A 26,213-nucleotide genomic window follows, 5' to 3' on the forward strand; every position below is an offset into this window, starting at 1 on the left:
AACGGCTCTAATTGCAGCTGTTCAGCACCGAGACTTTACCCTGAGTAACCGTCTGTCATGAGATGCTCTGTCCTTGTCCTTCTTTTCTTATTTTGCTTCTGGCATTTCTCTAAGAGAGTAATGTCAGTATCCCAGGAGTCTATCACGGCAGAGACAGATATGCTAGAGTTTAAAAACTTCATTTCTGGGAGGAAGTCTGTCTGTGTCATTGGCTTACAGTGAAATGCCATGCAGCAAAGTTAAATGGAGGCCATCATGTTTTAAGCAGGTTGTTTGGGGTTTTTTTTGTCTTTTAAAGATGCATGTGCAAGTGGAAGGGCAAGCTGAGTAATAGCTCAGCCCAGGTCCCAGGGCTCATGTTGTCATGGGTCTGAAGCCCAGTGGGAGCAGAAGGTTAGGTGTCCTCTGCATCTGCATGGGCTCTTAGCTCTCATTAGTAATTGGATGCATGTCAGTCTCTCGTCAGCTCAGCCGTGGTGAACAGTCACATTCTGGACCTTTTACTAGTGTTGCCCTTTGACTTCTCTCCCTCTTTTGGGAGTAGCATGGTATTCACAGCCACGCTGACATTATTCCGTATGAAATCTCTGTAATTAGTTCATCCTCATCAACACGCAGCATTGCTTGCAGGATGTGTGTCTATGCTCTTAGATTTTTGCACTGCATTGATTTGCCTCACTTCCTTCTCCATCCCTGTTCTGTTTAACCCCTGATCAGTCTCTGTAAGTAGCTACTTTGTTCTGCATCACACATCTGCATAGGTAACCCACCTCCTGATTTGTTCATATTAATACACATCTGTAGGCTTTTGCCCACTCCAGACTTAGCTGTACTCTGAGTGCCTTGGCCATCTGTCCTGACAAATACACAGCCCCAGGAATTGTCAAAGCCATTTCATCCCTTGGCAAGCAGTTGCTTACAGTTAGAAGAAAGACTTTGTGTGTTGGTATCCACAGAGGATGTCCAGTGATGCCAGATCATGTTCAAGAACATTAATAGGGAGGTTTTTTCTTCTTACTGCTATGTTCTCGGGGTCTGGAGAAATCATTGCTGTAAATCTGCTCTGCCCTCTGGGCCATCAACTCTGGCAATTTGTTTCTGGCCGTAAGCAGCACCCAGAACTTTGGGAGGATGGTGGACAAGGCTCAAAGGGCATCCATGGAAGACTGCAGTCCTGGGGCGATTTCTGACATCTAATAGTTGGCTTAAGCTGTGAGCAAGGCATTTTAGATCTGTTCCAAAATTCTCTTTTAGTAGTCTAGCCCAGGGTACTCTAGGAGAGCTGACAGCCATTTGCTGTGATATAGCTGCTTAGTACATGTGTTCAGTACTTGAATTAATGTTTTCTTCTTTTTTGCATTTCTATTTGACTGTTCAGTTCCCCAGACTGTGAGGAAGGGGTATGTTGAATAATTACCTGCTCCATAATAAATTACTGTGAAAAGGCAACTGGTGCCATGCATCAACTTTAAACTGCTGTCTGGTAAAGTTGCATTAATGTATATAAATAATGTATATCTTTGCAGAGGAAGTGCTTTATCTTTATAATGAACAGTTGCCTGATTGGAGAGGCCGAAAGACTGTATACCCTTGCAAGAAAGGTTTTGCTTCATATGTGCCTAGATTATTAAAGTGGATTTGTGATCCTGTAACTGCAACTAGGAAATATCTTACTTAGCAGCATATGCTAAAGAATTTCAAAAGACCTTGTGAGAGAAATCAGTTAGCAGATGTCTTTGTGGCTTAGGGACTGGTATCTCTTCCACCTCAGGAAGAAGGATCAGGATTTCTGTATTTGAATATTTACATACCTTTTAGGGACTGATGCAAAACTGCCATTAAATGGCCAGTAATTCAGTTGTTGCCCTATAATAGACAGCAAGCATTTCACTGTGTGTTTTGGTTCAGAAATGGCTTGAGGAATAACCACAATAGCTGACGAATTAACAGCTAAACCAGGACAGCAGCATCACTTGCATTTAACTGAAATAAAGGTAAGTCACTCAATTATGACGTGTGGAAGGTCTAAAAACTGACACTTCTTTGTTCACAAAAACCCACACATTATTTTGCATGTTCTTAATATCTACAGCAGATGGTCACTGAAAGCAGGTGGTGCAAATAGTCATTCCCATCCTCCATCCTTCTGTGGTGGCTGTAAAACAGCATCTCCTGTATATTTCTGGGGGTCACTTGGTCTTGGATGAGAACAGGGCTGGTGCTTAGGTGAACATCTGAAGCACTTTCAGTGTCCATATTTTTTAACATTATCCTAAAATCCTGTCTATTCCACAGGTTATAGTACTATAATATTATGTAAAGGGTGTAGCTATGGACAATCTAGACTGTCCCAGGACACACTTAGCATCTCTAATCACAGATAAAACTTTTCTGCACCAGTTCTCAGCAAATTGGCACCCACAAGAGAGCCAATTAAACAAAGGGCAGGCAGATAGGGAATTCAGTGAAGGGAAGCTTGTCCAGACTAGCCTGACATCTTCACGTGTACAGTAAAATACAAATTGTACTTCCATATTATATCAGTGTGAGGCTGACCCAAAGTAACCTGTTGTGTGTGTTCTGGGATTTCTAGCTTAGAGTCTGAATTCCTCATCATGATTGAGGTTCAGCCTTATTGTACATAAATGCTTTTTTTTCCAAATGCAACTTTTGTCAATGATTTTGTTCTTCCTGTTCCCTTCTGTCTCCTTTTGTCACTTAGCAGAAGGAAGTTTAGTTGCAAGGAAAGGGGAGGGGGCGAGAACTTCACTTCTGTTCCATCTCAATACAGTATTTCTGTTCTAAGCTTGCAAAACGAAGCATTAGAAAAACAACTCAATGGGGGAAATATTTCACTGGTTGTTTTATACACTTAGACTGTCACTAAACAGAGCATGTAATGTATCTGTAAAATGAGCAAAAGCAGCCCAGTATCCCGAGGCTCGTGCCAGTCTCGTTGAGGGCAGCAGTCTGGAGCAGAACTCTTCCACCTTCTCCTACTGGAAGATGCACTGTGACCATCAGGTGGGCAGCAGAATCCCTGTAGGTGTCTGGATGGTGGCTGTACTGATGCCGATGTCTGTTCTTCTTTTGTCTCCCTGCTAGCTAAAGACTTGGAGTGTCGATGAACTGCAGAGGAGGCTCTCAGCCCTGGACCCCATGATGGAGCAGGAGATTGAAGAAATCCACCAGAAGTACCAGTCAAAGCGGCAGCCGATCCTTGATGCCATTGAAGCCAAGAAGCGGCGGCAGCAGAACTTCTGAGCCACTGGTAGAATGTTCTTCCATCCTCAAACAATCAGCTCCTTGCTTTTATGACTACTGAACAGATTGATTTCTATTGAAATACGCTAGCAAAATAGAGGGCAATACTTCTGCTCATTTATTTTTCCATAGCACCTTTGTGAACTCAGGAATGCCGTTAAGTGGAAAGTCCTGATGGTATGTTTTAATGTTAGACATATATTTAAAACATTATTCCGAAGGAGTTTTGTTACTGTTTTTAGGGGGGTTGTTTTTAAAACAGAGGAACAGATAGAAATAGGCTAATGAAAGTTGGCTCATTCTCTTTTCAACTGAACTTTCAGTAGTCCATTTTGTTTTAAGTTAATATGGATTGTGGTATTTAATGGCTTCATCCTTTTTGGTTTTGGTTTTGGTTTTTGTTTTTCTTTTTCTTTGTGAATGCACAGACTCAATTTCAAGCTGTTTAACTGTATCTTTCTACTGTTAAGGTACTGATAAGTTTTAGGTCACTGAAGAGAGCGGGTGAGAACATGTACAAACTTGTTCCAGCCTTTTGAAAGAAACTTAAATCTCATTTTTTAAAAAGCCTGTAATAAGCCCCATGCCTTACACTGTGTGCTTTAAGCAAGTGTGGTTTCTCCAAGACCTCAGTTTTGTCCTCTTTTTGTGTACTTTATGAATTAATACAAGTAGGTAAAGCATGTTGTGCCTCTATCAGAAATTACATTCTGTAGTTTAAATTCCACACTGACTTAAAACCAAAAGCCAATCGATGATCTGATTCCCCTTTATCTGTTTGTTTGGAAATGGCCTTCAGGGAGACCCTGCTGATGATGGAGTGCTGGGAAAAGGAAACAGTATTTGACTGGGTGGAAGTTGTGTGAACCTCTCTCAGGAATTAGGTACTTCTGCTGTGTCTGAGAGGAGTTAAAAATCTCCACAGTTTATGAAATATTTTATAGGTTTCATTTCAGATTTACATCTTTAGATGCTTGAATAAAAACAATCCTTCACATTTCTGCAAGGTTTAGCACATCAGAAAAGTTGAAATGAAGGTAAAGACTTTGTTGAATTAACAACGATGTGCGTTTATGGTGGTGGAGCAAAGGTGGCGTTGATCTGGATGAGAAGACAATTACTGATGTCCTACTGGAAGAGATTCAGTCTCTTGTGTGCTTTCTTTAAATTTCCCTGCAATTCCTGCCCGGTATAACTCAATCAACGAAAACGCCCCAGCATGTACAATCGCTGTGAGGATGGTGCAATTAACTCACACCAGTAGAGTGGAGAGTAAAACAGAAGCAAAGAGCCTAGTTGCAAGGCAGAGACCAAGTGATGCCTCTGCCCCATGGGCTGTAACAGAAGAGGTATGTAGTTTTAGGTGTATCTAGCATATGATGAAATATTTGGACAGATTTATTTTTATTTTGCTCTAATAGAGGGAACAGTTTCCATGCCATTCTTCTGAAATCGGCCTTGGTACATCAGCTTGATAATTAAACTAAATAGCAGTGTCTCCTGAATCAAATGCTGCTAGAGAGGTGAAGTGTTCATTTCACGCCTCGTAGGCCCTTTTTTTTTTTTTTTTCTCTTCTCCTTGGAGCAGACTCTTGGCTACTGTTAACAAGTATACTCCATTGCTGTGAAAGGAACCAAGCCATTTTTAGCCCCTCTGCTGGTCTGGTTGCATTGGTTTGTCTCAGTTTGATACGCAGTGCGACCACAGCAAACCAGCTGCCCCTGAGGGGAAAGGAAGGCAGTAGGCAGTGTATCCAGGACACCGAAGTAAGAGTACATCCTGGGATAACAGCTATTTGATAGGCTCAAGTATTGGGAAAGTTTTGAATTGAGAAAGCCAGGTAATTAAAAGCTTCATTGTTGTTAACAGACCAAAATCCTTTAGTTTGGACTCTCTAACAAGGTCTAGTGAAGTGCTGTGTGAACGTCAGGGCTCATACAGTGCTCGTCTGAAATCTGTGCAATACGTTTTGCCCTAAACGTGTTTATTATGAGCAATATTCATGAGCGTCCTTTGCATCTGGTCAAGTGTTGGATCTTGTATTAGTCACGTGGATGGATCTGGCCCAACGCTTCTGGTGTGGTAGACATGGATATGTGACATGGTAAATTGTGCACTGCTGGCACGTGGCGTGGATCAAGCAGATTCTACTGGGAGTATTTTTACCTCTGCACTGTGTAGGTAACTTTCTACTGATCAGAGGGCATTAGAAAACCCATGGTTTAGGTGAAACACCACAGGGTGGTGTCTATTTACGGAATATGCAACCTGTGACTGCTGTAACTGAATGTAAGCACTCTTGAAATACTCTGCTTTGCTGATGTGATTGTCTTAAAATACAGCAAATGAACCAAAATAAGTAAAGCTGGTCCAATGGCTTAACTGTCTTTGAACCTTTCTTAAATGCCTGCAGTGGCTGAGACTCGATAATGTTTCTTGCACTTGGAGTGGAATTATTTTCTCCTTCACTGATTTTTAAATCTGTTAGAGAGAATAATTCCCTTTTTGGTCCCTTTGTAGAGTGTCTGGGAGCATAGTACCTCCTCACTTCTCAGAGTCCTCCAGGCTAAGACCAAGGCTTGTACTGTAAGGGAAAGCTGTTCTGACAAAGTTCTTAAGCAAAAAGCTTGCTTAGTTGTGAAGCTGCATTTCTGTGGTCCTTAGGTCCATCTGCATTGCTGAAAGTGTTCTGGACAAACCATTATCTTTGCTTCTAAAACCCAGAGATACTGATGATGTCAGTCATGTGAGACTTAAAAATGTGAAGTTTGTAGCTTTAACTTTTTTTGTAACAAAGAAATTAGCAACACTGGCATAAAGTGCTGACTTGAAATGCTATTTTCTAAGATCTGGCTGTTTGTATATAATAGTGTTGGGTCATTAGTTTGTATATGTATGAAACGGTAACTTTTATTGCATTCCTCTGAGTTTGATACAGGAGATTTTGTTGATCTTTCTCAAATATCTTGCCTTATTTGTTCAAAGGGGCAAATAAACTGTCCTCACCTGAAAGCATGTGTCATGACTCATTTATGCATTAAAATACTCTGGTGTATTATTGCTTATCAGGACAAGTTTTAACATGATGTGCCTCTGGTCAACCAATGTTATGCAAAATTCTGGAGGGGCATACAAGCTTTAATAAACACAAGCAGTAAATGTGTCTGACACTTTTGAACAGGCAATTCCTTAGCCTTAAAACATTACTAATTCTGCACCTCAAGGAGAGATTTGCTTCAGTTCAGGGGCAGGTCCACGTGGTGCCATCTCCGTGGCAGTTCGGGCAGAGGGTGGTGGAGATTTGGGCGGTTTCCCCGCAGTGAGGAGTGTTGCCAGCCTGGAGCTGCGATCGCAGGAGGTGTGGTTGTCCCAGGGGTGCTCCGGCAGATGGGGAGGGTGAGCTCTGCCGTACATACTTGCCATCTCTGCTCCGTTATTTCACACTGCAGCAACTTTCCGGAGCCTGCAGTCAGGTTTGGGACTAGGTACGTATCAATTTATCCACCTTCCTACACAACAGGTGAGGCTAGAGTCTCACTTGCCTAATTCTGGCTGACTTGCTGCACTTTCAGCTTTCTGGCTCGGAAAAACATGAAGTTGACAGTGAGTGGGTGCTGCCTTCCAACGGTGAACTGTTGGCTTCTACGTGGTTTCCCTGAACAGTTACTAAATCTGTCCTGGAGGGATGACTAACCGAAGCAGAGACAGAATTCATTCAGGAGTCAGCTTTGGTTAGCAATCCCGGAAGAAACAAAATAGATCTGAGCTTTTAAATGTTAGGAAGGAGTGTGGAAATCAAAGGGAGGGAGACTGCGGGCATTTCTAGTAACTGGGAAAGCCTGGAGCTCTTGCCTATTCTCGGCGCAACGTTACCAGGGTGTTGTGGAGCCCCAGCACGAAGGGAGGGTTGCACTCCCAGTGCGGCAGCAGCGCTGCAGCCGTACTGGGGGAGTGTTCACTGGCACTCCCGTCGTGCTGGGAGCACCGCACCTGCTGCACAAATATTAATTGCATATAACTAACAAAGCCAACACTGACAAGTAGCTGTGAGCTGGGGCTGATGTTTAGCCAGGTTTTTCTGCCTCATGGGGGAAGTCAACTTTCCACAAAGCCTGTAGCACCAGCAGTTTTTCTCCTCCTCCCATAATAATTATCAGTACTAAGGTACAGGTGTTGCTGTGCCAGTGTCCTTTATGCCCAGCTACTCTTGCCTACACCCTCATCTTGTCCCATTTTCTCCTGTGCACAGGCCAAAAGAGCCTGAGCATGTGCTTTAGATAAATGCTTTGGGTGTTGGCTGACAGCCCTGACTTGAGAGTTGACAATTTTTCATTGCATTAATCACTCTGGCAAAATTTTAGAACGTCAAAGCAGGAAACACCCATCAGATCTTTCCAGACTGAAAGTGACTTAATTGCCCTTTAATTTAAGAGTCCAGGAAGACAGCCAACTTGTTTAAAAATTTTAAAACAATTCAATTCCATCTACGAAGCACAGTCTGTTCTGCTCCCCTCTTGGTTGTCACTATTAACACCAATACAGCGCCGGAAGCGGAGGGAGCCCAGAGTCCCTGAATCCCATCCAGAGTGGTCACGGCAGCAGACCAGCCTCTTGCAGACCTGCCTCTGCACAATCAATGATGGCTGAGCTGTAGGGGAGCCTTTCCTCAGCCCCAAGAGGCTCACAAGCTCTGGACCATCACTTGTTGACTGTAGAGGGGATGATCTTTAAACAGAGGCTCAGGGCAGTTTTCCCCCCTCAGCTGCTCTTGCACATTCAAGGTCTGGCTGTGGACATGCATCACTGGTGCTGTGCTTCCTTGCATGCCTGACCTGTGGTTTTTGTTTCCTGAAATTCTGTCTAGGCATGTTTGTTTAACTTAATTCTGCACCTTTAAGGCTATTCATTTAGCATCTCAAACAGAATGAAAGCCTTGTGTTTCCTACAACTAAGCCAATAGCCATGGTCTGGATAAAGACTAAAGTGAACCCATGAGTATATGCAGACCTTGGGCCTTTCTTACTACCAGGAAGAAGTGTTTTATCATAATTTTGTGAAAACAAATTGATTTACAGCACTGTTTGTCTTTACTGGTTTCCATACGTAGTTGCACCAAATAGAGGAATTACAAGTAATGCTGATTTAACACGTATGTATTCCAGCAGTCAGCTCTGATTTTTGACTCCCTGAACTTCGCTGAGCTCAGCAGGGCTGTAGGAGCCTACAAGCAGGAGAGATCCCAGAAATGCTGCCAGTGAGGAGCCTTTCCTTCCTATAAATGAAGCCCTTTAAAATCTCCCAGTTTTCCCATAACCAGGTGAGTGCATGGACCACGCTTAGAGTAGTCACAGGTCTGAAAGTTGACAGAGGAAAAGAAGTTTTATACAAAAGTAATGAAGTTTACTTTGTCTCTTTAAGCAGAGTTATCTAATTCTCAGCTGCATGAAATGGCTTAATAAGGTCACTCCTTAATCACCATTCCCTGGAGGCAAGAGAGTCACTCTTTCATCAGTCATTTTCTGAGTGTGGAGAGCAGCTTTTGTAGAAATAACCTGATAAAGTATTTAATTGATTTACCCACTGTACCAAATGAAAACGCAGTCACTCTCAGGAAAACTGATTGGGGATTAGCAAAAGAACATGAATTCCCTACTTGCCTTAGAAATAGTAAGACAGACCAGACCTGGCAACCCGTCACTGCACAGAAGTGTCTTGCTAACGCGAACGTGGGCCGTGATCACCCACTCCTCGGGTGCTGGGCACCTTCCTGCACCTGGTTCTTCCCCGCTCTGCAGACTCGAGCTCTGCTAGATCTGCCTGCACAGCAGTGGGAGGATTTTCCTAGTGCAGTTACTCATAGCCATACAAATCCTAATGTCTTCACAGAGAGCAGGAGGCTAAAAAAAGAAAACATCTTTCGTGGCTTTCCCAAACCCGAGCCTGGAGCTCTCGCACACCAGCCCCCCTCTGAGGGCAGCTGCCGTTTGCAGCGCAGCAGAGGGGCTCACGGGAGGTCCTGCCTTGCTTTTAACCCCCAAGTCAGGGGAGCTTTTGCCTTAGAAAAATTAGTAGCATGTAGATTTTTATTTTTTTAAACAGAAAAACTCTCAAAGGAATAAAGATTAAACTCTATTTTTAACCCTCCTCTCCTATCACATCTAGCAGAGGAATGCACTTGCTGCAGGGAGAGCAGCAGTAAGTCTTCCCCTCCCCAGCCAGCCCCCTGCAGACAAACAGCCCGCAGACAAACCCCTCATTGCAGAGCATCAGGAGCTAGCCTGGCCTTTATGCTGCCTTCAAGATAAAGGAGACTAGAGCCCAAGCAACATCAGAGCACAAGCTCCATCCCCTGAGACAGGAGAGCCAGCTCTGAAAGAGCAGTCACCCCCTTGAAGTAGCCAGACACACTGGTGGGATATGTCCTCTCTGGAGAGAAAATTGGCGCTAGGCTTGCTCAGCTTGGCGGGGGGATGCTGCTCCCTGGGCGCTCAGTCTCTGCCTGGGGGCTTAAAACCCTCTGCAGGGGCAAAGGTGTTTCCTTAGGCAGCCTAGTGCTGTGTGGTGCTGTCCTTGGGGCAATTCTAAACCTTCCCAGGGGCTACTGAACTTCTGGCAGTCTACAAGCAGTGTTGGCCAGAGGCAGCCTGTGATACCGTTAGTGGTAGCTCTCATCTGCTGATGACCGCAGTCCCTGCTGGCTGCATGCTGGCAGCCAGTCTGAGCTTTGCCTTTGCAGCAAGGAAAGCAGCAGAGGCTGGATGTGATTAGGGCCACTAAAGCCGAGGGGACGTTCTCCATGTCAGGAGATGGGATTTAAACACAGCTGCAGTATTCAGGCAGCTGCTGGCCTGCACAAGCTGGCCTGAATTTGTCTGGGTGGGCTTCAGCTCCCCTGGCTTTGATACTTGGAGCTAATGAAAGCAGCAGGGATGAACAGGGAATGAAGGCAGCTGTCAGTAGCTCCTCTTGGGTCTCCAGAGCTGCAGTGGGCTCTATCCTCTCCTCATCTCAGGCACTGGTCCCCTGCCCTTGCGAACAGCCGCAGCCGAGGTGAAGCAGCTGGGAAGCCGGCAGGGAACGTGCACACAGGTCCTCCAGCCTTCTGCTGGCAAAGGTGCACCTAAAACGTTGTTTAACCAAGTTAAGCAACGAACACTTGCTACTTGAACTATATTTTCTTTTAAAATGGACCCTTTTCTATTTTAGTCCAAAACGTGACCCACAAGCCTGGGGTTAAAATTAGTTTCTTAAGAGTGGCAATTAGGGGGAATCAGCTCCCAGCGCTGGGTTTGCTCACGCTGGCGGCTCAGCTCTCGTGTCCCTTGGTGTTGCTGATCACAGTGTGTGTGCTTCTGCAGATTTCTGCACCTCCCCGCCTGCTTCCCAGATTTCATGGGTGTGTAATGAATGGGATGGAGGAATGAGACATGCTTGGATTGGGCAACCGCTTTGCTTTGGGAATCATCCTGCATTTCTAATGTTAATTTTGATCCTCTCATCTCCCTCTGAAAGCTGCTCTGCGCTTCCCTCCCTCCCAGCCGCCATGCCTGGCTCTCTGTGCGGCTCTTCCCAGAGCCCGCCAGCTCCGAGCCATTCCCTCACACCCTGGGGACACCCCGTTCCTTGGGCCTCCAGGGAGATGGGTTATCCAAAATGCTCCAGCTCGATGACACCAGTGGTCCAGGCATAAGGGCTAGTTGGCACCCACCATCCGGGACAGGGATGAGGCGGGGGCTGTCGGGTGGGAGCCCCACTGTGCTCCGAGGCGGTGCTGGACCTGGCTCACGGGGACCTGGCTGCTCCTGCTCCCCGGGGGCTGCTGGCACCGACCCGCGGACCCGGCCCCAGCGCCGCCGATGCACAGGCACACCGAAACAGAAAACCAGCCTCCAAAGTGGGTCAATGAGATCTTTAATAAAATATACAGTATGCATCCCATGCATAGATAGAAAATTAATTTACATGCTCTTTTAATTATTTGCATAATGCTTTTTAATTACTACATGTAATTCAGTCTTCACATTTTAATACATTTTGCTACTGGAATATTTATGGACAGAAGGGGAAACTCCTTCCCTTATTCAAGTAACAGTGCAGCGGGAGCTGCTCAGAGCAGACGATGGAGCTCACCAGTCCCAGCTCTCAGAATGAGCGCAGAGCGGACCACAAACCATCGATAGTGGAAGACTCAATGATGCCAGGAGCGTGAGCACCCTCCCATCCCACACCACTGCTGCTTGGGGACCCCTCCTCGAATCCCAGTGGGGGTCAGGAAGGCTGGACCCCCACTGGCATTGATTTGCCTTTTCTCCCCGATGATCAGCAGATCGCTACAGGCAGAGCCAGCACAGCAACTGCAGCTGTGCAGAAAGCCAGCCAGGACAACAGGCCGCAAACACCAGGATCCAGGTGCCTGGGGCCATCCTGCAGCCACCAACATATTTTTGAGCTGATTAGGTGATTGCAGGGTGCACATTTCTCCTGCTTGGAACAGGCATTGCTGAGTGTATTCCTCTGTGCACAAAGGAGCTGCACGATTTCCAGAGAACCAAGGGTCAAGGAAAAACTCCGTAGGGAATTAATGCTGTGCTGGGAGCAGCCCCGAATGTGCTCAGCTGGGTGGGGGATCCGGGTGGGAAGGGGGCCCAGCTGTGAGGTGCTCAGAGACAGTGGTGACGAGGAGCAGCACAAGGTCCCCCCTGCCCTGGCTCTCCCATGGACATGGGGGTGCTCCCTCCCTGCAGAGGGAAGCCTTGGCACCCCGGGAGCTCCTGTCAGGACAGAGGGGATGCCCGCGGCAGTGTGAACCCCCTCCTTACACCGCTCCTGCCCCTGCCTGGCCCCAAGGCAGGAAGGGACGAGGCAGCAGAACGAAGCCAGGCTGGGGTCGTGGCGGGAGGGAGCAGGCCACATGCCGAACCCCGCTGGCTCCAGTCATCTCCTTCATGGGCTGCCACAGCCGCTGGGCTCCCTGGCAGCTCTTCCCACAGTGGAAATCTCAAGTATACGGCAATGGCAGAGGCAGCTTCTCCGTGCCCAGGAGCGTCCCCCCATATCTGCTCCCTGACAGCCCTTTGCAGGGACTCTGTCTCCTCTCTACCCCAAAACAAATGGCCCATGGCATGGGAGCCCCGTGGAGCAAAGGGCTTGGGGGGGAGTTCCCCCAGCTTGATCCCCTCCTGCTCCTGCCTCAGATGACAGTGTCCCTTTCACCTGGTCATCCCCCACTGGTGTTCCCACTTCGTGGACAGTGGTCCCGGCCGTGCCATGCTCCCGGCACAGCCCCAGCCCCAGATCCCTGTGGGGTCCCGCTGGTGGCAGCACAGGAGAACAGTGAAATCCCCACTGCAATGGAAGGAAGGTGAGGACCAGTCAATCCCACTGCAGGGGCTGGGACAGTGGGGCTCATCCTGAGCTGGACACCACCTCTCCTCCCATACAGACTCATTTCCACCCCCCTTTCCCTCATGGCTGGTGGGGCAGCTGAGCCTTTCGAGGCTGTTTCCAGCTGGGGGTAGGACGAGGTTGGGACTGGAGCTGGTACCAACCTGTCACAGGACCTGCAAGGGCAGCCTGCCTGGTTGGGGGCTGCCTCACCCTCAGGCTATTTAACCTCACCCTGGACAACACAAAACCTCAGGGTAGAGGAAAATCCCCCTTCACACAGCCGGGGCAGTGCCTGATCAGGAGTCATCTGTATTTCTTTTTTTCACACTCCCTTTCTGGCAGGGGCATGTCCAGCACTGCCACCTCCGTTTGCAGCCACAGCAGGGCCATCACTGGGTGAAGGCTGAGGCACGTCCAGGCAGACCTGCCTGTGGTGTCCCGGGGGCTGGAAGCAGCCAGCACCCACTGGGCATCTCCCCCAGCCCCTCCTGTCCTTCGCAGGGCAGGGGTGATGCCAGGCGCAGTGTGAGATGGGGCGAGCCTGGCTCCTCCGCCGTGTCCCGGTGCAACAGCCGTGCTGTGCTCGCGGTGAGCCAGCGGGTCCCACGTGCGCCCCAGTGCTGCGGCTGACGGGGGGCGTCAGGGTGCAGGGTGGGCGCCGGGGGTCAGACCGCGGCGGTCGGGGCTGCCTCTGCCCAGGGAGGTCTCGCTCAGAGCCTCTGAGTCTTGGTCGTGACTGGAGGTGCTCTCCACATCCTCGGGGTCTTTCTTTCCGCTGTTCCTCACGGCCGCCTCCAGCGCCTTCTGTTTGCGGTAGAAGTGGGAGAACTTGTTGAAGATGATGGTGATGGGCAGCGCCACGACCAGGATGCCCCCCAGGATGCAGCCTGAGGCGGCCAGCTTGCCCGCCACCGTGACGGGCACCACGTCGCCGTAGCCCACGGTGGTCATGCTGACCGTGCCCCACCACCAGCATGCCGGGATGGTGTCAAAGCCAACGTCTTCCTCCTTCTCAGCAGTGTAGGCCACACCGGAGAAGACAGAGACCCCCACAGCCAGGTAGAGCAGCAGGATCCCCACCTCCCGGTAGCTGTGCTGGAAGGCAAAGCAGAGCGATGGTCAGTGGGTGCCACCGCACCCATCATGGCCAGGACACTGGGACCCCACAGCGCAAATACAGCCCAGCACACAGACTCCCTGCACGCCTCTGTCAGGGATTTTGGTGCCTCTATCCATCTCTGCTGTGGGGTGTCCCGCTGTGGGGCCGGGCTGAGTAGAGTTGGGGGGTACGTGGGTGACCCATACCGGGAGAGAGTGGGGCAGCCAGGAAATCAGCCCTGGCAGCTGCAGCCGCCCCTCTGCCCTCCGCCAGCCTGCGAGGAGGAGGCCGTGCCGGGGGGGAAAGCGGACCTGTGCTTCCCAGCCAGGGCTCCCAGGCACAGGCTACTCCCCTGCCTCCAGCACTCGCTCCAACCCGATCTTGGCTAACAATATTTAGACACATTTTCCTTTTATCTTGGCAGGTGCCCAGAAACCATCTAACAGGCAGCCTCTAAGGGAAGGAATTTGTATCTTCCCTTGACGCCGGTGATGTGCTCACAGGAAGGACGTGCGCCTCTGCTGCAGGCTCAGCTCTAGCTCTTCCCCAGCTGCTGGGGATCCCACAGCCAGAGCCCCAGGGACCTGATCCCTCCTACACCCCAACACCATCTACAGTCTCAGCATCCATTTAACCCTTTGTTACACAGATGGATGGGAGTTTTGCAGGAACTACTGTTTCTGAGATAATTACATTTCTCTTCAGGTTTTGCAGCTCCTCTATGGGACACTTGAAATGAACCTCAGAGCTGACATGAATCCAAGCATCCCTGGTCATCAGGTCCATCTGGGGTTCCATCCAACATCAGTGTGGGCTGGTCCTTAGCACCCATCCCCACAGGGTACTCGATGAGCCCCACACTGAAGGATCGGGGAGCCCTGGTGGGAACAGGGCCATGGGACACCCAACCTCCCAGGCAGGTGTGCAGGGCCTGGGGGGACAGACTGACAGCAGAGGTGTGCAATGCTCCCTGAACAAGCCATCGTTTGTCTGGTTTCAAACTAAAACATTTGTGTTGCAATCTTTCTTTGGACATTCTTAATTTTTGAGCAAAGTATAAACCTGTACCAAAAGCCTGGGGGGGAAAAGGGAGTGGGTATTTGGGGGACAAGGCAGCAAGTGATGCCGGGAAGGAGACTGCTGGAGGACAAGCTGGGACCAGGCAAACTGCTAAGGGCCAGCACTGGGCCAAATCCAGCACCCAGCTCCTGCCCCTGCCCCTTGGCTGGCAAGGTGTGAGCGAAGAGCCCTGCAGGCAGTGGGGATGGGGACCCCCAGCACAGCCTGCTCATAAAGCCTCACAGACCAGGAGGGGACCCAGAGCCCCTGTTTTCTGGCAGGGCCGGGATAACCACCTACCAGTGCCCAAGCCACCACCATCCTCACAGCATGGCTAGTCCACTCGCCTTTTGATTGTCACAAGTGAATTTCTTGGATGTTTCTGCCCACTGATATGCCAGCTTGCTTTTGAAGAAAGGAAAGCAGAGCTCTGATTGTGGGGTTTTTTTTCCCAGTCTCCTAACAGGCAGAGAATGCTCTATTGGAACCACATAATGACTAAATGAAACATTTGAGCAAAGCAAACAGCAGAAAACATGGGAAAAGAGCTTCCATGGTCAACATGGGACATAAAGGAGGTGGATTCGTGGCAGGGAGTGAAAAGACTTTGTTTAGACTGGTGGCAAAAGCTTCTCAGCTAATGCCATTAATACTAAGGGGAAATAATCTCTTCTTCTTCCGCCATCGCCTGTGGCTGCAAATGCCCTAGAGCAGCTCCGAGGGAGCACCTTGAGAAGGACAAACAGCTCAGAGCCACCGAGTTTCAAGGATGTATCACTTGGCCATGAAAGACTTGCTCCTGGCTGGAGCTTAACAGCACGTCTGTACGTCCCAGCTGGGGAGCAGCAGAGCCGAATAACCTTATACATTTTTAAAGAGTATCAGTTATGGCCCTGGGATGTGTTGGAGGGCGAAGGCGAGGGGGAAGTCAGGCAGCTCGATAGCTCCTACTGCTTTAATTTACAAGCAGGGTCAGGGCTTGCGGCACAAAGGAGGCTCCAGGAATCTCCCAGCTGATCCTCAGGCACTCGCTGCTACCTATTTGCAGCCATTTATCCTCAAAACTTGTGGATCACTCATTGATCCAGGGACACGCAGCCGCAGCTGGGGTTTGGGTGGGATGCAGGCTTAGCCAGGGTTTGGGTGGGATGCAGGCTTAGCAAGCAGCCAGCCTTGGGGGAGGCAATGCTGGGTAATAAAAAGCTCCAGCAAAACAGCCACCCCAACAGCAGCCTCTTTGGGCTCCTGGCCTGGCAGGAGGTCTACCTGCCCTTGGGACAGCCGTGGGCCATGCATGGGCTCCTTTCCCAACCGAATGCACATCTTTCCTCCAGTACAGCAGCAGACAAATGAAATGGAAGAGCCTGGTTTGAGCCTGGCTGGAGATACCAGTGTGGGAACTGAGCATGAAGATGGCCCGTGGTAGCAACAGCAGGGTGAGGCATCTGCTATCTGGGGACGTGCAGCTCCAGCTCTTCCAACCTATTTGTGTATTTAGGCCCCTAAGGGGACAGACAGCAACTCCTGTAGATCCCTGCAGATGCCTAAATTACTCAGTCCCTAACACCTATTGACTGTCAGTAGGAGACAGGCACCAAACCCCCACCCGGGAAGCTGCAATAATGGAAATGGATGTCGTGCACGGCAGGGAGGAAGAGCAGAGACCTGTGGGAAGCCTCTCCTCAAATTAAATAGACCCTGGATCAGGCCCCAAGCAATCTGAAGACCGCTCAGAGTTTATGATGCACAAATGGCAGAAAGCCCTCTGCTAGCTCTTTCGTGGCAGGGGAACAATTACTCGGCTTGCCAGAGCCATCTCTCCCGCTTCCTGGCTGTTAACAGCCTTTACTCCTCTGCTGCTGCTTTATGCTCTTGCAATAGGAAGTGAATTATGATTAACAAGTCGTTGTAATTTATGTGCCCAGTAAATCACGATGCCAAGCTGCTGCGTCAGATTTGTGTCTTCGCTCATCCCCATTTACAGCTGGCTCCGGAGTCCCCGGGAAGCGGCATTTTTCAGCACGTCACTGGGTGAATGAATCAGCGGCTCGGCAGAGGCCAGAGCCGGGACACTGCCGGCTCCCCAGATCTCGTCTGCTGCTTAACAACACGCAGATGAGCCCGTCAGTCCTTTCTCTGCTGCAACGTGTTGTTCATGCTTAAATGGAGCACAGAAAGGGTTCAAGGAGCCCTTCCCACGCGTACAATTTTATTTAAATTTCATAAGCGGTGTTACACGGGTCTGTCACTTGCTAATTGCTCTTTCAAGGTGAGTGTTCAGCAGTACGATGCAGGTAGGACTTCAGGCATCTTCATTTCAGACAGTCCTCCCTTCACTCTGTATTCAGCAGGCTTTCAGAATGCCAGGAATTTTTTCCCCCACACTTATTCTGATGCTCTGTGGGCTTTGCAGGATTAGTGCTGGACTGGGCTGGTCCTGCTTCACAGCAGAAGTTGTCAGAAGACCTTTCCTGCTGCTCATCCTCATCCCCAGCCACACTCGAGGGTTGGTCTTCTCCATGGCTCACCCATGGGAATGGGTCCAACCCTGGCAGTCGAGTCCTGCCGATGCCAGGACATCCTGTGCCGGCCCTGCCATGGCTGCAGCAACGAGAAACGGGGTGTCCCCAGCCGCAGCTGTGCCCGCTTCATCCCTGCAATGGCCCTTCAGTGGGAGCAGCACCAGGGGCTGCGGCTCTGGCCCCTGCGGACACTGAGTACGAGGAGAGCGTCCCTTTGGTTGAATATCAAGCTTTTTTATGAAGATTGCTCTCCTTGGCATTTGTTTGGCACACCCTTTGTCTGAAGGGGAAAAAAGCACAGGGATATTTGCTTGAAAAAACAGTCTTCTGGTTTGAACATGGCGACCAGAGGCAGCCCCACAAGAAGAGAAGATGTTTGCCCTGGTAGCCTCCTCCCCATGCCCAGCACAAGCCCTGCATGTGGTGGGGTATCGAGAGAGTATGTCACTCTGTGTCTTGGCAGGCTTGAGGATCGGCTTTAGGATTTCTCTTGATGTGGTTGCTGAGAATCAGAGACAATTAAAAGCTGAGTTTAACTGGCCTCTGCAGTGAGCTGGATTTTCTGTGTAAGTGCAGGAGGTCAGGAAACAGTTCCACCCTCCCCAGATTCAGACACATGACCCTCAGCACGAGGGGGACAGAGGAGGGAAGGACAGTGGGAGAGAGCAGAGAGCCACACAAGGGCACCGTGGCTGGTCCGTGCTGCACAGCTGAGCTGCAGCGATGGAGGTCTGGGCTGCAGCACCAGGCTGGTGAGGATTTCATGATAGCTCCATGCTTTGACTCTTGTCACAGCTGCTCTTGGTCTGTCTAAGGAGGCTGGGGGTGCTGCGGAGGGGGTCTGGAGAAACCTTGGGGCACACCATGGAGGATGAGGACCTCCTCTCACCAAACCTGCAGGGGTGCCACATGCCTGGACCCTGGTCCCTCACTGTCTTAGCATCTCCTCATGCAGCTCTTCTTCCTGAGGACCGTGTGGTCCTGGGGCCAGCTTCCCCCAGCCCTGAACGCCGTGCTTCCCCTGAGCCTTTCCAGCACGCTGAGGGGCAGCTGCTGGTAGCCCAGGCTCTGCTGGGGGCATGCACCCTGCCTTGGGCTGGTTGTGCCAGGCCCTGCAGCTAACCCTTTGCTTTTCTATTGCTGCTCTGTGCCACCCATGGCTAACCATGTACCAGTCCCAACTTCATCATACACTGGCGCATCCAAGTGTCAGCTCAGCTGGACCAGGATCTCTATGGCTCCCTAGATGGCCAGACACCAAGGGTTGGACACTGGCCTCCAGCCAGCTGGCAGCATGCCCTTAGGAGACTTCTTCTCCCAGACTGGGGACAGGAGCAGCTCTGAGTCACACGCACTGGTGCTGGCACACCCAGCAGCTGCTGGCTGGCCCAGTCCCTGCTCAGCAGGGCGCTTGCAGCCCAGTGAGGCACTGACCCACTCCTGGTGGGACATCACCATCCATCCATGCATGGCTGAGTTCGTTCCAACACCGTGCAACGGGGCTTGCACACCATGGTGGGGAAGGGATGACTGCGTCCCTGGAAGGACCAGTTCTGCATGAAGCGAAGTCTGCGAGCAATGGGGTGAACTGCTGTTTGCTCCGGGTGTGTGGTCAAAGAGGACTCATGCAGTGCTCCTCACGCTTGGTTACTTTAGCAGACACACAACCCAACAACCCAGCCCACCACCCCAAGCAAGCTTGCCAGACACCACCCAGAGCTGGTAGCTCACTGAGAATGGGAACGGCCACATTCCCCGCCTGTACCAGAGGTTTCCTTCTTACCCAGAGACTAAGACTAGATAAGGAGAGAGAGAAAGACAGTTTACCTTCAAGGTGGCCCCCAGCGACCTCAGTCCGGTAGAGTGCCGAGCCAGCTTCAGCACCCGGAATATCCTCATGAGCCGAAACACCTGCACGACCTTGCCCAGGTTGCCCAGCTCCGAGTCACTGCCCATGGTCACGTCCACCAAGAGGGTGAAGTAGAAGGGCAACACCGAGACAATGTCAATCAGGTTCAGCGGGTGCTTGAAGAATTTCCTGGGGTTGGGGGAGAGCAGGAGGCGGGAAGACACTTCAAAGGTGAACCAGGAGATGCAGAAATACTCCAGCTTGTGCAGGACAGGTTCATCAAGCACGTTGCCATTCTCATCCATCTCTTGGTACTCGGGCATGCTGTGAATGCACATGGTGGCTATGGAAACCAGCACCACGCTGATGGACACGAAGCTGAAGAGTTTGCTGGGGATGGAGTAGCCGGGGTTCTCCATGGTGAGCCAGAGGCGTTTGCGTATGTTGCCGCAGCGCAGCGTGCTGTAGCGCAGCAGGTCATGGTTGATGTCAGAGATCTCATCAGGGGACGTGTCCACGCTGCTGACCTCACTCTCCTCGTCCCAGTTGTGGTGCCGGCTCTCCAATTTGCGCTCATGGTAGCGGTAGCTGCAGCAGGAGTCCAGGAAGAACTCATTGATGCCCCAGTACTCGATCTCCTGGCAGAAGGAGAAGACGCACAGCTCCTCCATGACGTGCAGCTTCCCTGTCTGGTAGAAGTGAAGCACGTAGAGGAAGAAGCCGGGGTTTCGGTCAAAGTAGAACTCCCTGGCGCTCACGTCGTAGTCATCACAGAGCTGCAGGATGGACTCCTCCGAGTCGCAGGAGAGCAGGCGTCCCAGGCGGGTGTCGGGGAACTTGGAGAGGGCGCTGGAGCTGAGCCGCCTTCTCAGACCCCCCACGTTGATGTTGATAACGTCCTCCTCAAAACTGGGACCCCAGTAATTTAAGGTCTTGTTGACCATGATCAGCAGAGCGGGAGCTGGTTCCACCTGTGGGCGAGACACAGCGGGGCTGGGGGGGACGCAGGGCTCCCCCCGATTTGGGTGCTTCTGGGTGACAGGAGGGCAGAAGCACCCTGAGGAGTGAGGAGGGATGTTTGCATTTTGAAAAGTGAGGACCAGGGAGAGGGGAGGGGAGAGAAACAGCTTTAGGCAGTTGTTCTTTGGTGGTAGGGAAGGAAAAAAAAAAAAAAGAGGATGATTTTTCTAGGTGAAACTTTTCCTTGGTTTTTTTACCTCTTAAAGTTTCTCCTTTTTCAGATCACTAATGGCCTAAGGAAGGCAGTTTACTGCTCCTCCAGCACCTGCCCCTGTGGCTTTCCTTGTTCAAACAGGTAATTAGTCACTTATGTGAGGATTTATCCCCCAAAGAGTCTCCCCCGTGGAAAAAATAGATCTCATCAAATCACCACCGCAGTGATTCTGCCAAAGAGCTTTGTAGCCTGACTACCTATGTTGCTAATTAGACCTGGTCAAAAAGTTCAATCTTTCCAGCAGCAAAGGCAGTTTACCAAAATCAAAGTGTTTTCACAGAAGGTGTCGGTTTTAGAGAGAATTTCAGTGGAAGAAGTGTCAAAACAATTCATCTGCCTGCTTTGTTTCTTCTTGTGTGTTCTGTCATGTAAAATATTAAGATTATTTTTATAATGTTGAAACATAACAGAAACATGATTCAGATTCATTGATGACTCTGAATTAAAAATCTGTATATTGGTAGGGAAATAAAAACCAAAGTTTTGGTTTCGATCATGTTTCAGGGAGCTGGGCTTTTCCATGCAGCAGAAATTCCATTTTCTAATAAGCACTTAAAGCATCTAACAAAGAGAAGCATTCCCACACCTTCATATACATTTGCCCGTCTTGACCAGATGCTTAGAATAAAAAAGCAAATAAAAAGGTTTGTGATCTTCCTGCATCACCTTGAAATCAGACTTCTTCACCTACCTTATTCACCAAAACGCCTGGGGACGTGCGGAGCAGCCCTGTACCCACGCAGTCCCCCCGCTCCTGGCACAGGAGCGCTGGGTGTCCTCAGGAGGAACACTGCATTTGCTCTCTTGGTTGAGGAATTACATTCTTCCCCATGCATTGGCTACTTTGGAAAAATCCTGCTATTAGGCACGACTTGCTCCTGAGCTCAGCTCGCACTTCAGAGTCACCACTGGTACCGACATGACTTCTGCAGCTGCTGGCCTGTCTCCCATCTCAAAGGTTCCCCTCCCTGGTTTTAATCAGCCAGAGGTTTATTAGAAAAATCCCTCCCCTTCACTCACTGAAGTTTTCAGACTTTCAGGTGACGCAGGGACAGAGGCCACAGACAGGCAGCAGGAGCCGAGGGAAAAGGCTGCAGCAGCCCCCGCCGTGATACCGAGGTGCCACCAACCAGGACAGTCTGGTCCAACAGCAGCCACAAAGGGCCAAGGCCAGGTCAGTGACACGAGGTGGGTCCCCCCTGCCCAGGGGAATCCCGGTTCCCCTGCGGATCCCACTGCACCCCAGCCCAGCTTTGCTCACCAGACATCTCATGGGGTTTATGGGGTGAACACTAAAGCAGGGAAAGGGCTCTGCAAGTTTTCCAGTGCCTAAGAAACACAGCATAAAATGTTTGTCAAACTGTTAAGGGACCTGGGGGACACCTTCACATCTAAATCTGGAGGTCAGGGCAGAGCTGGAGAGGAACAGGTACCGGACTAATGATTAGAAATAAACCCCAGAGGTATGTCTTTAAGCTGAGCAGGGCTGTGGGTGCAGCAAATGCCAGATTTGTGCGAAATAGCCTGGCAAAGGCATCTGCTAACTCCACTGCATCTCCCAGCCAGGGCTCCTTAAAGACACAGGCTTTGCACCACAAAGCCAGCGCTTCCCATTACACCATGTCTGGAGGAGGCAACCAGCTTGTGATAAGCCTCAGAGCTTAATGGACTCATTGTCTTGCCTTTCAAAGGGGAGGGAAAAAAGAGAAGGATCAACTTTTTTAATGCTTAACACAAAAGCAAGGGAGAAAAAGGGGCGTAAACACTCCTTTTCAGGGATAAATTGGAATTTGTGACAGATTAGCTTTTCCAGGGAAGACATCACACAGCCCATCTGTGGGGTGGGGATGACTAATCCAGGTTCCTTCCAGAAGGATGCTCGTGCATTCAGGCTACAAACACACACACAGGGGCCATGGGGGTGGGTCTGTAGGATCCAGTTTACCCCACACCCATCCTCAGCCTCTCTCCACATGCCCCCATACAGCAGCTGCACCAGGAGACCAGGGCAAATGTCACCAAAATCAATGGAAAGGTCGTTTTGGGCTGGGCTGGGGCACGGGGCAGCCTGGGTGGCTCCCGGGGGCTGTGCTGGGGTGGCAGGACGAGCCTAAAGCGATGCTCCAGCCCAGCAGAACCATCCCCAGCACCCAGCTGTACTGTGAGGCTGCGGCTCTGGGTGAGACGTGCCAAACCCCGAGACCCGGGAGGGAGATGGCTCCCACCTCTTTCTCAGCTTCAAAAAAAGTGGGTGTCAGGACCCTGCAAGCCTTTGTACCCCAGGGAAATCCCTCCCTCCCTCCTTCCCTCCCGCGCAGGAAGCAGAGCGAGGAGAAGGGTCGCGAACTGTCTGAGATGCTCCTTTCTGATGTTGGCTTCTGAATAGAGCAAATTATTTCTGCCCACGTACAGCTTTCATCTAGGAATCTAAAGCAGCAATTAATAGTTTTATAACTCTTTTGCCTACTCGTTTCACGACTAGCTAAGCTCAGCTTTAGAACAAAACTGGGGTTTGAACTAAGACCTGGCGTGATCTCCCCTGTTGGATCATCAAAGCCTGCGCCCATCTCACATTTGCAGGGGTATCTGCTGGGAAACAGAAGCTTACTTTAGGAAGGTTGGGTGATTTTTTTATTTTAAAGCGCAATGGATGGAGAATACAAATGTGTCTGTCTGCAATAATGTGAATTTGCAAAATTTTCCTTTAGTTAAAGCAAAATTTCCGTAATTGATTAGTAAAATAGAACAGATAAAGCCAGTCTCTTTCTGGTAAATTTTGAAATATATTGTAAGCTATTTTAAGGAGACAACCATCAGAATTACACAAGCCCAGTGTGAGCTGGGTGTTGGGCGTTCAAATGAATATGTATCTTGTGGAGAAAAAAACCCTCTGATATATGCATTTATGACAGTAAAAAATATAAAAACAGATCAAGCATATCTGTAAGATATGCTAGAAGAGTTTCCCTTGACAACGTATTTTTTTCTTAAAGGCTTTCAAATGGAAGTTATGTATATTTATTCTAACTGGCAGAGGAGACCCAAGGGAGTGGGAAGGAAGATGCTAATAGACATTCAAGCGAGGATGCAGCAAGTGCAGGGAGTATTGCACACAGGGGCTTTTCCAACCAGGTACAACGGATTTAGATTAACAGTCCAAATAAAAAGCCCTGTACTTACAGCTCAGCGAGGCTTCCCAGCGGGGAGTCGTGTGGCTTGTCTCAAATGAGCCATTAGAAATGCGTAGAGAAGGAGGAGACCCTCCATGCTTTGCCTGTAGCCCAGTCCTAAACGCCCTGTCACCCCGGGCTTGTGACCCTGCACGTCCCAGGGGTGCAGGGCCGGTGGCTGCAAACTGCTGGAGAAGTCCTGCGCAGGCTGCCCATGGGGCTGGGGTGGGGCTGGGGGTCCCCCACGGGATACCTGAGGGGGGGAGTGGGGCTGGCTGACCTCCCAGCTCCTGCAGGATGGTGTCCCCATCACCCATGCGCTGGGGCAGGACTGGGGAGACGTTTGCTTTCTGGTCATCCAGAAGTGCCCCAGCAGAGCCCCGTGCCCATCGCTGAGCGTCCCTGTACCCACCGGCCTGAGGATGCTCAGAACCAAGCGCTTCCTTCGGCGGTGGGGGGGTCTGCGAGGCAGGCGGGGGGGGGGGGGGGGGAGGCATGGAAGGGGGATCCCCACTGCTGGCTGGTCCCCGCAGGCAGCGCGTAAGCTGCTGCTGTACACTGAGAGGCCACCAAAATGCCCAGGGCTGGGCATGCAGATTACGCGGGGGGGACTCCCTGCTCGCTTCGGGGTACGGGGGGGGGGGGGGGGTGGGGGGGTGGGGGGTGTGATCACCAGTAGCTCGGCTTTCCACTGCGAGCGGGCAGCCCAGCGCCTGCTGCAGATGGTGCCCTGCCCTGTGCCAGCCTCCGCTCCCGGGTCCCACACAGTGGGTGCACAGCTCTCCGGAGGGGACCCCCGCGCCCTGCCCTGTTCCCTGGGGAGGGGGAGGTGCAGCCCCCGTGAGGGGAAGGCTTCGGGGAGAGGGACTCTGCTACACCCGCCTGCAGAGGGACCGGGAGGAGAGTCCCCGTGCCCCGGGTGCCAGCAGCATCCCGGGATGTGGGTGCCTCGCTTCCCCGTTCATCCCGGTGTGCCGCTGCACCCATCCCTGCTCACCCCCGCATGCCGCTGCTCCGGTTGCCCTCTCACCCCGGGATGCCGGTGCCCCGGGTGCCTGCCGCGCCCCAGGGTGCTGGTCCCTGCAATGCCCGGGGACGCCGGTACCCCGGGTTCCCGGGATGTCGGTACCCCGGTCCCTGCTGTTCCCTGGCTTGCCGATCTCAAGGTCCTCGCCGCGCCCCGGGATGCCGGAGTCCCGGGTCCCCGGGTTGCCGGTCCCTGCCAGCACCCCGGGTACCGAAGTCCCGGGTCCCCGCGATGCCGGTCCCTGCCGCGCCCCGGGATGCCGGAGCCCCGGATCCCCGGGTTGCCGGTCCCTGTCGCGCCCCGGGATGCCGGAGCCCCGGGTCCCCGCGATGCCGGTCCCTGCCGCACCCCGGGTACCGGAGCCCGGCCCCGCGCCGCCGCTCACCTGCCTCGGCGCCGCCCCCGCCGCAGCGTGCGCGCCCGGCGCGGAGCCGCGGAGCCCTGCGGGGCCGGCGGCGGCGGCGGCGGCAGAAGCTCCGCGGGGCCGGACGGGGGGTCCCGCCCGCCGCCCCTCCCGGGGGTGCCGCCCTCCGGCCCGCCCGCCCGGAGCCGCGGGGTGGGAGCGGGGAGGCGAGGCCGGTGCCCGGTCCCCGGCTGCCTCCGCCGCGGGCGGGACGGGACCGGAGCAGCGCGGTTCCCCCCCGGGGCCTCTGGGGCGGCCCCCGAGCTCTGGGCAGGGAGAGGGCTGGGGATGCCCGGGGGGAGGAGCCCACCCGCTGCGGGGGGGAGCCCACCCCGTCCCCCAGGGAAGCCCACCGGGACCACAGGATGGAGGGGACCCAATTTTGGCAAAACCGGCTGGCGGGTCAGCGCAGCTCCGGCGTGAGGCCGACGGATTTGAAAGCAGCTGTGGCGGCCGTGCGGGGCTGAGCTGGGACTGGGAGCGGGATGGGAAACCTGGGCCAGGCATGGGTACCCCTGTCCCCATCGCCACACCGGCTGCAGGCATCCCCAGCAGCCGGGAGAGCTCGCGGGACGCAATGGGAGCCGCGGTGGGGCTACGGGCCTCGTCCGGCCCTGGCCTACCCCAGCTCTTTGCAAAGCTGCCCAAGGGGCAAGCGCTGCCCTCGGGGGACTGAGCCCCCGCGGCGATGTGGCCAGCCTGCTGGCCCACGCCGTGGCCGTTCAGGCCAAGCAGGTCCCCGGCAGTGGTGCCGCCCTGTCGCCCTCCACGCGATCCGGCTCCATCTTCCTCTTTGGGATGGGGAGTGCGTAGGGCACTGGGGCAGCCCCCCGGGGAAGAGCCCCCCTGGCTCGCTGAGCTCCCCGTTGTCTCTTTAAAGGCTCATTGGGAGGTGGGTGAAGGCAGTGGGTCCTGGGCATGGCTCACACTGGGTTGCAGGTCAGCGAGGTGCCCCCGCCACCCGGGGCCATCCCCACATGGCCTGGGGACTTCTGCAAGCACACCAAATCCCCCAGAAGTCAGCTGCTGGAGCAGAGAGAGGGGAAAGAGAGGATGGGAGACCTTCCCAAGGTGACGGCCGGGGCGACGGCCGGGGCTGCATGTCCATGCAGCAATGGCTTACTGCTCCAGCAGCCAGCACAGAGCAGCTGTGTCACACAGGCAGCTCGTACCGGGCGAGACTTCACACCACCTTCCA

The 26,213-nt window shown here is 52.1% G+C and overlaps 2 protein-coding genes across 3 annotated transcripts in view; one reads left to right on the forward strand and one right to left on the reverse strand.

The window, feature by feature from the left end:
• The window catches only part of STK4 (serine/threonine kinase 4), a 47,888-nt gene extending 41,611 nt beyond the window's left edge, over positions 1–6,277 (forward strand). Inside the window, exon 11 of the mRNA XM_074888119.1 lies at positions 3,106–6,277. Coding sequence (XP_074744220.1) covers positions 3,106–3,264 — 159 coding nt within the window. The 3' untranslated portion in view covers positions 3,265–6,277. The remainder of the gene's footprint in view (positions 1–3,105) is intronic.
• A 4,883-nt stretch (positions 6,278–11,160) lies between these two features.
• Positions 11,161–25,008, reverse strand: KCNS1 (potassium voltage-gated channel modifier subfamily S member 1). Of its 2 annotated transcripts, XM_074888028.1 has the most exons (4): positions 24,998–25,008; positions 23,596–23,838; positions 19,160–20,152; positions 11,161–13,747 (listed from the first exon to the last, which is right to left on the reverse strand). In XM_074888028.1, the coding sequence occupies exons 3-4, from the start codon at positions 20,123–20,125 to the stop codon at positions 13,292–13,294; spliced, it is 1,422 nt and encodes a 473-aa protein (XP_074744129.1). In that variant the 5' UTR covers positions 20,126–20,152; positions 23,596–23,838; positions 24,998–25,008; the 3' UTR covers positions 11,161–13,291. The 2 variants fall into 2 exon arrangements, with proteins under 2 accessions (XP_074744129.1, XP_074744128.1); XM_074888027.1 differs by lacking the exon at positions 24,998–25,008 and having other exon boundaries at positions 23,596–23,930.
• Between the last annotated feature and the right edge of the window lie 1,205 nt (positions 25,009–26,213).

Source organism: Strix uralensis, chromosome 18 (genome assembly GCF_047716275.1).
Source record: "Strix uralensis isolate ZFMK-TIS-50842 chromosome 18, bStrUra1, whole genome shotgun sequence".
Lineage (NCBI taxonomy): Eukaryota > Metazoa > Chordata > Aves > Strigiformes > Strigidae > Strix > Strix uralensis.

Excerpts from the sequence above, each read along its gene's own strand:
- KCNS1 (XM_074888028.1), bottom strand. The coding sequence starts at position 20,125 with ATGGTCAACAAGACCTTAAATTACTGGGGTCCCAGTTTTGAGGAGGAC. Across the intron at positions 13,748-19,159 it reads CGCTGGGGGCCACCTTGAAG|CACAGCTACCGGGAGGTGGG; the intron begins GTAAACTGTCTT and ends TTTGCCTTCCAG.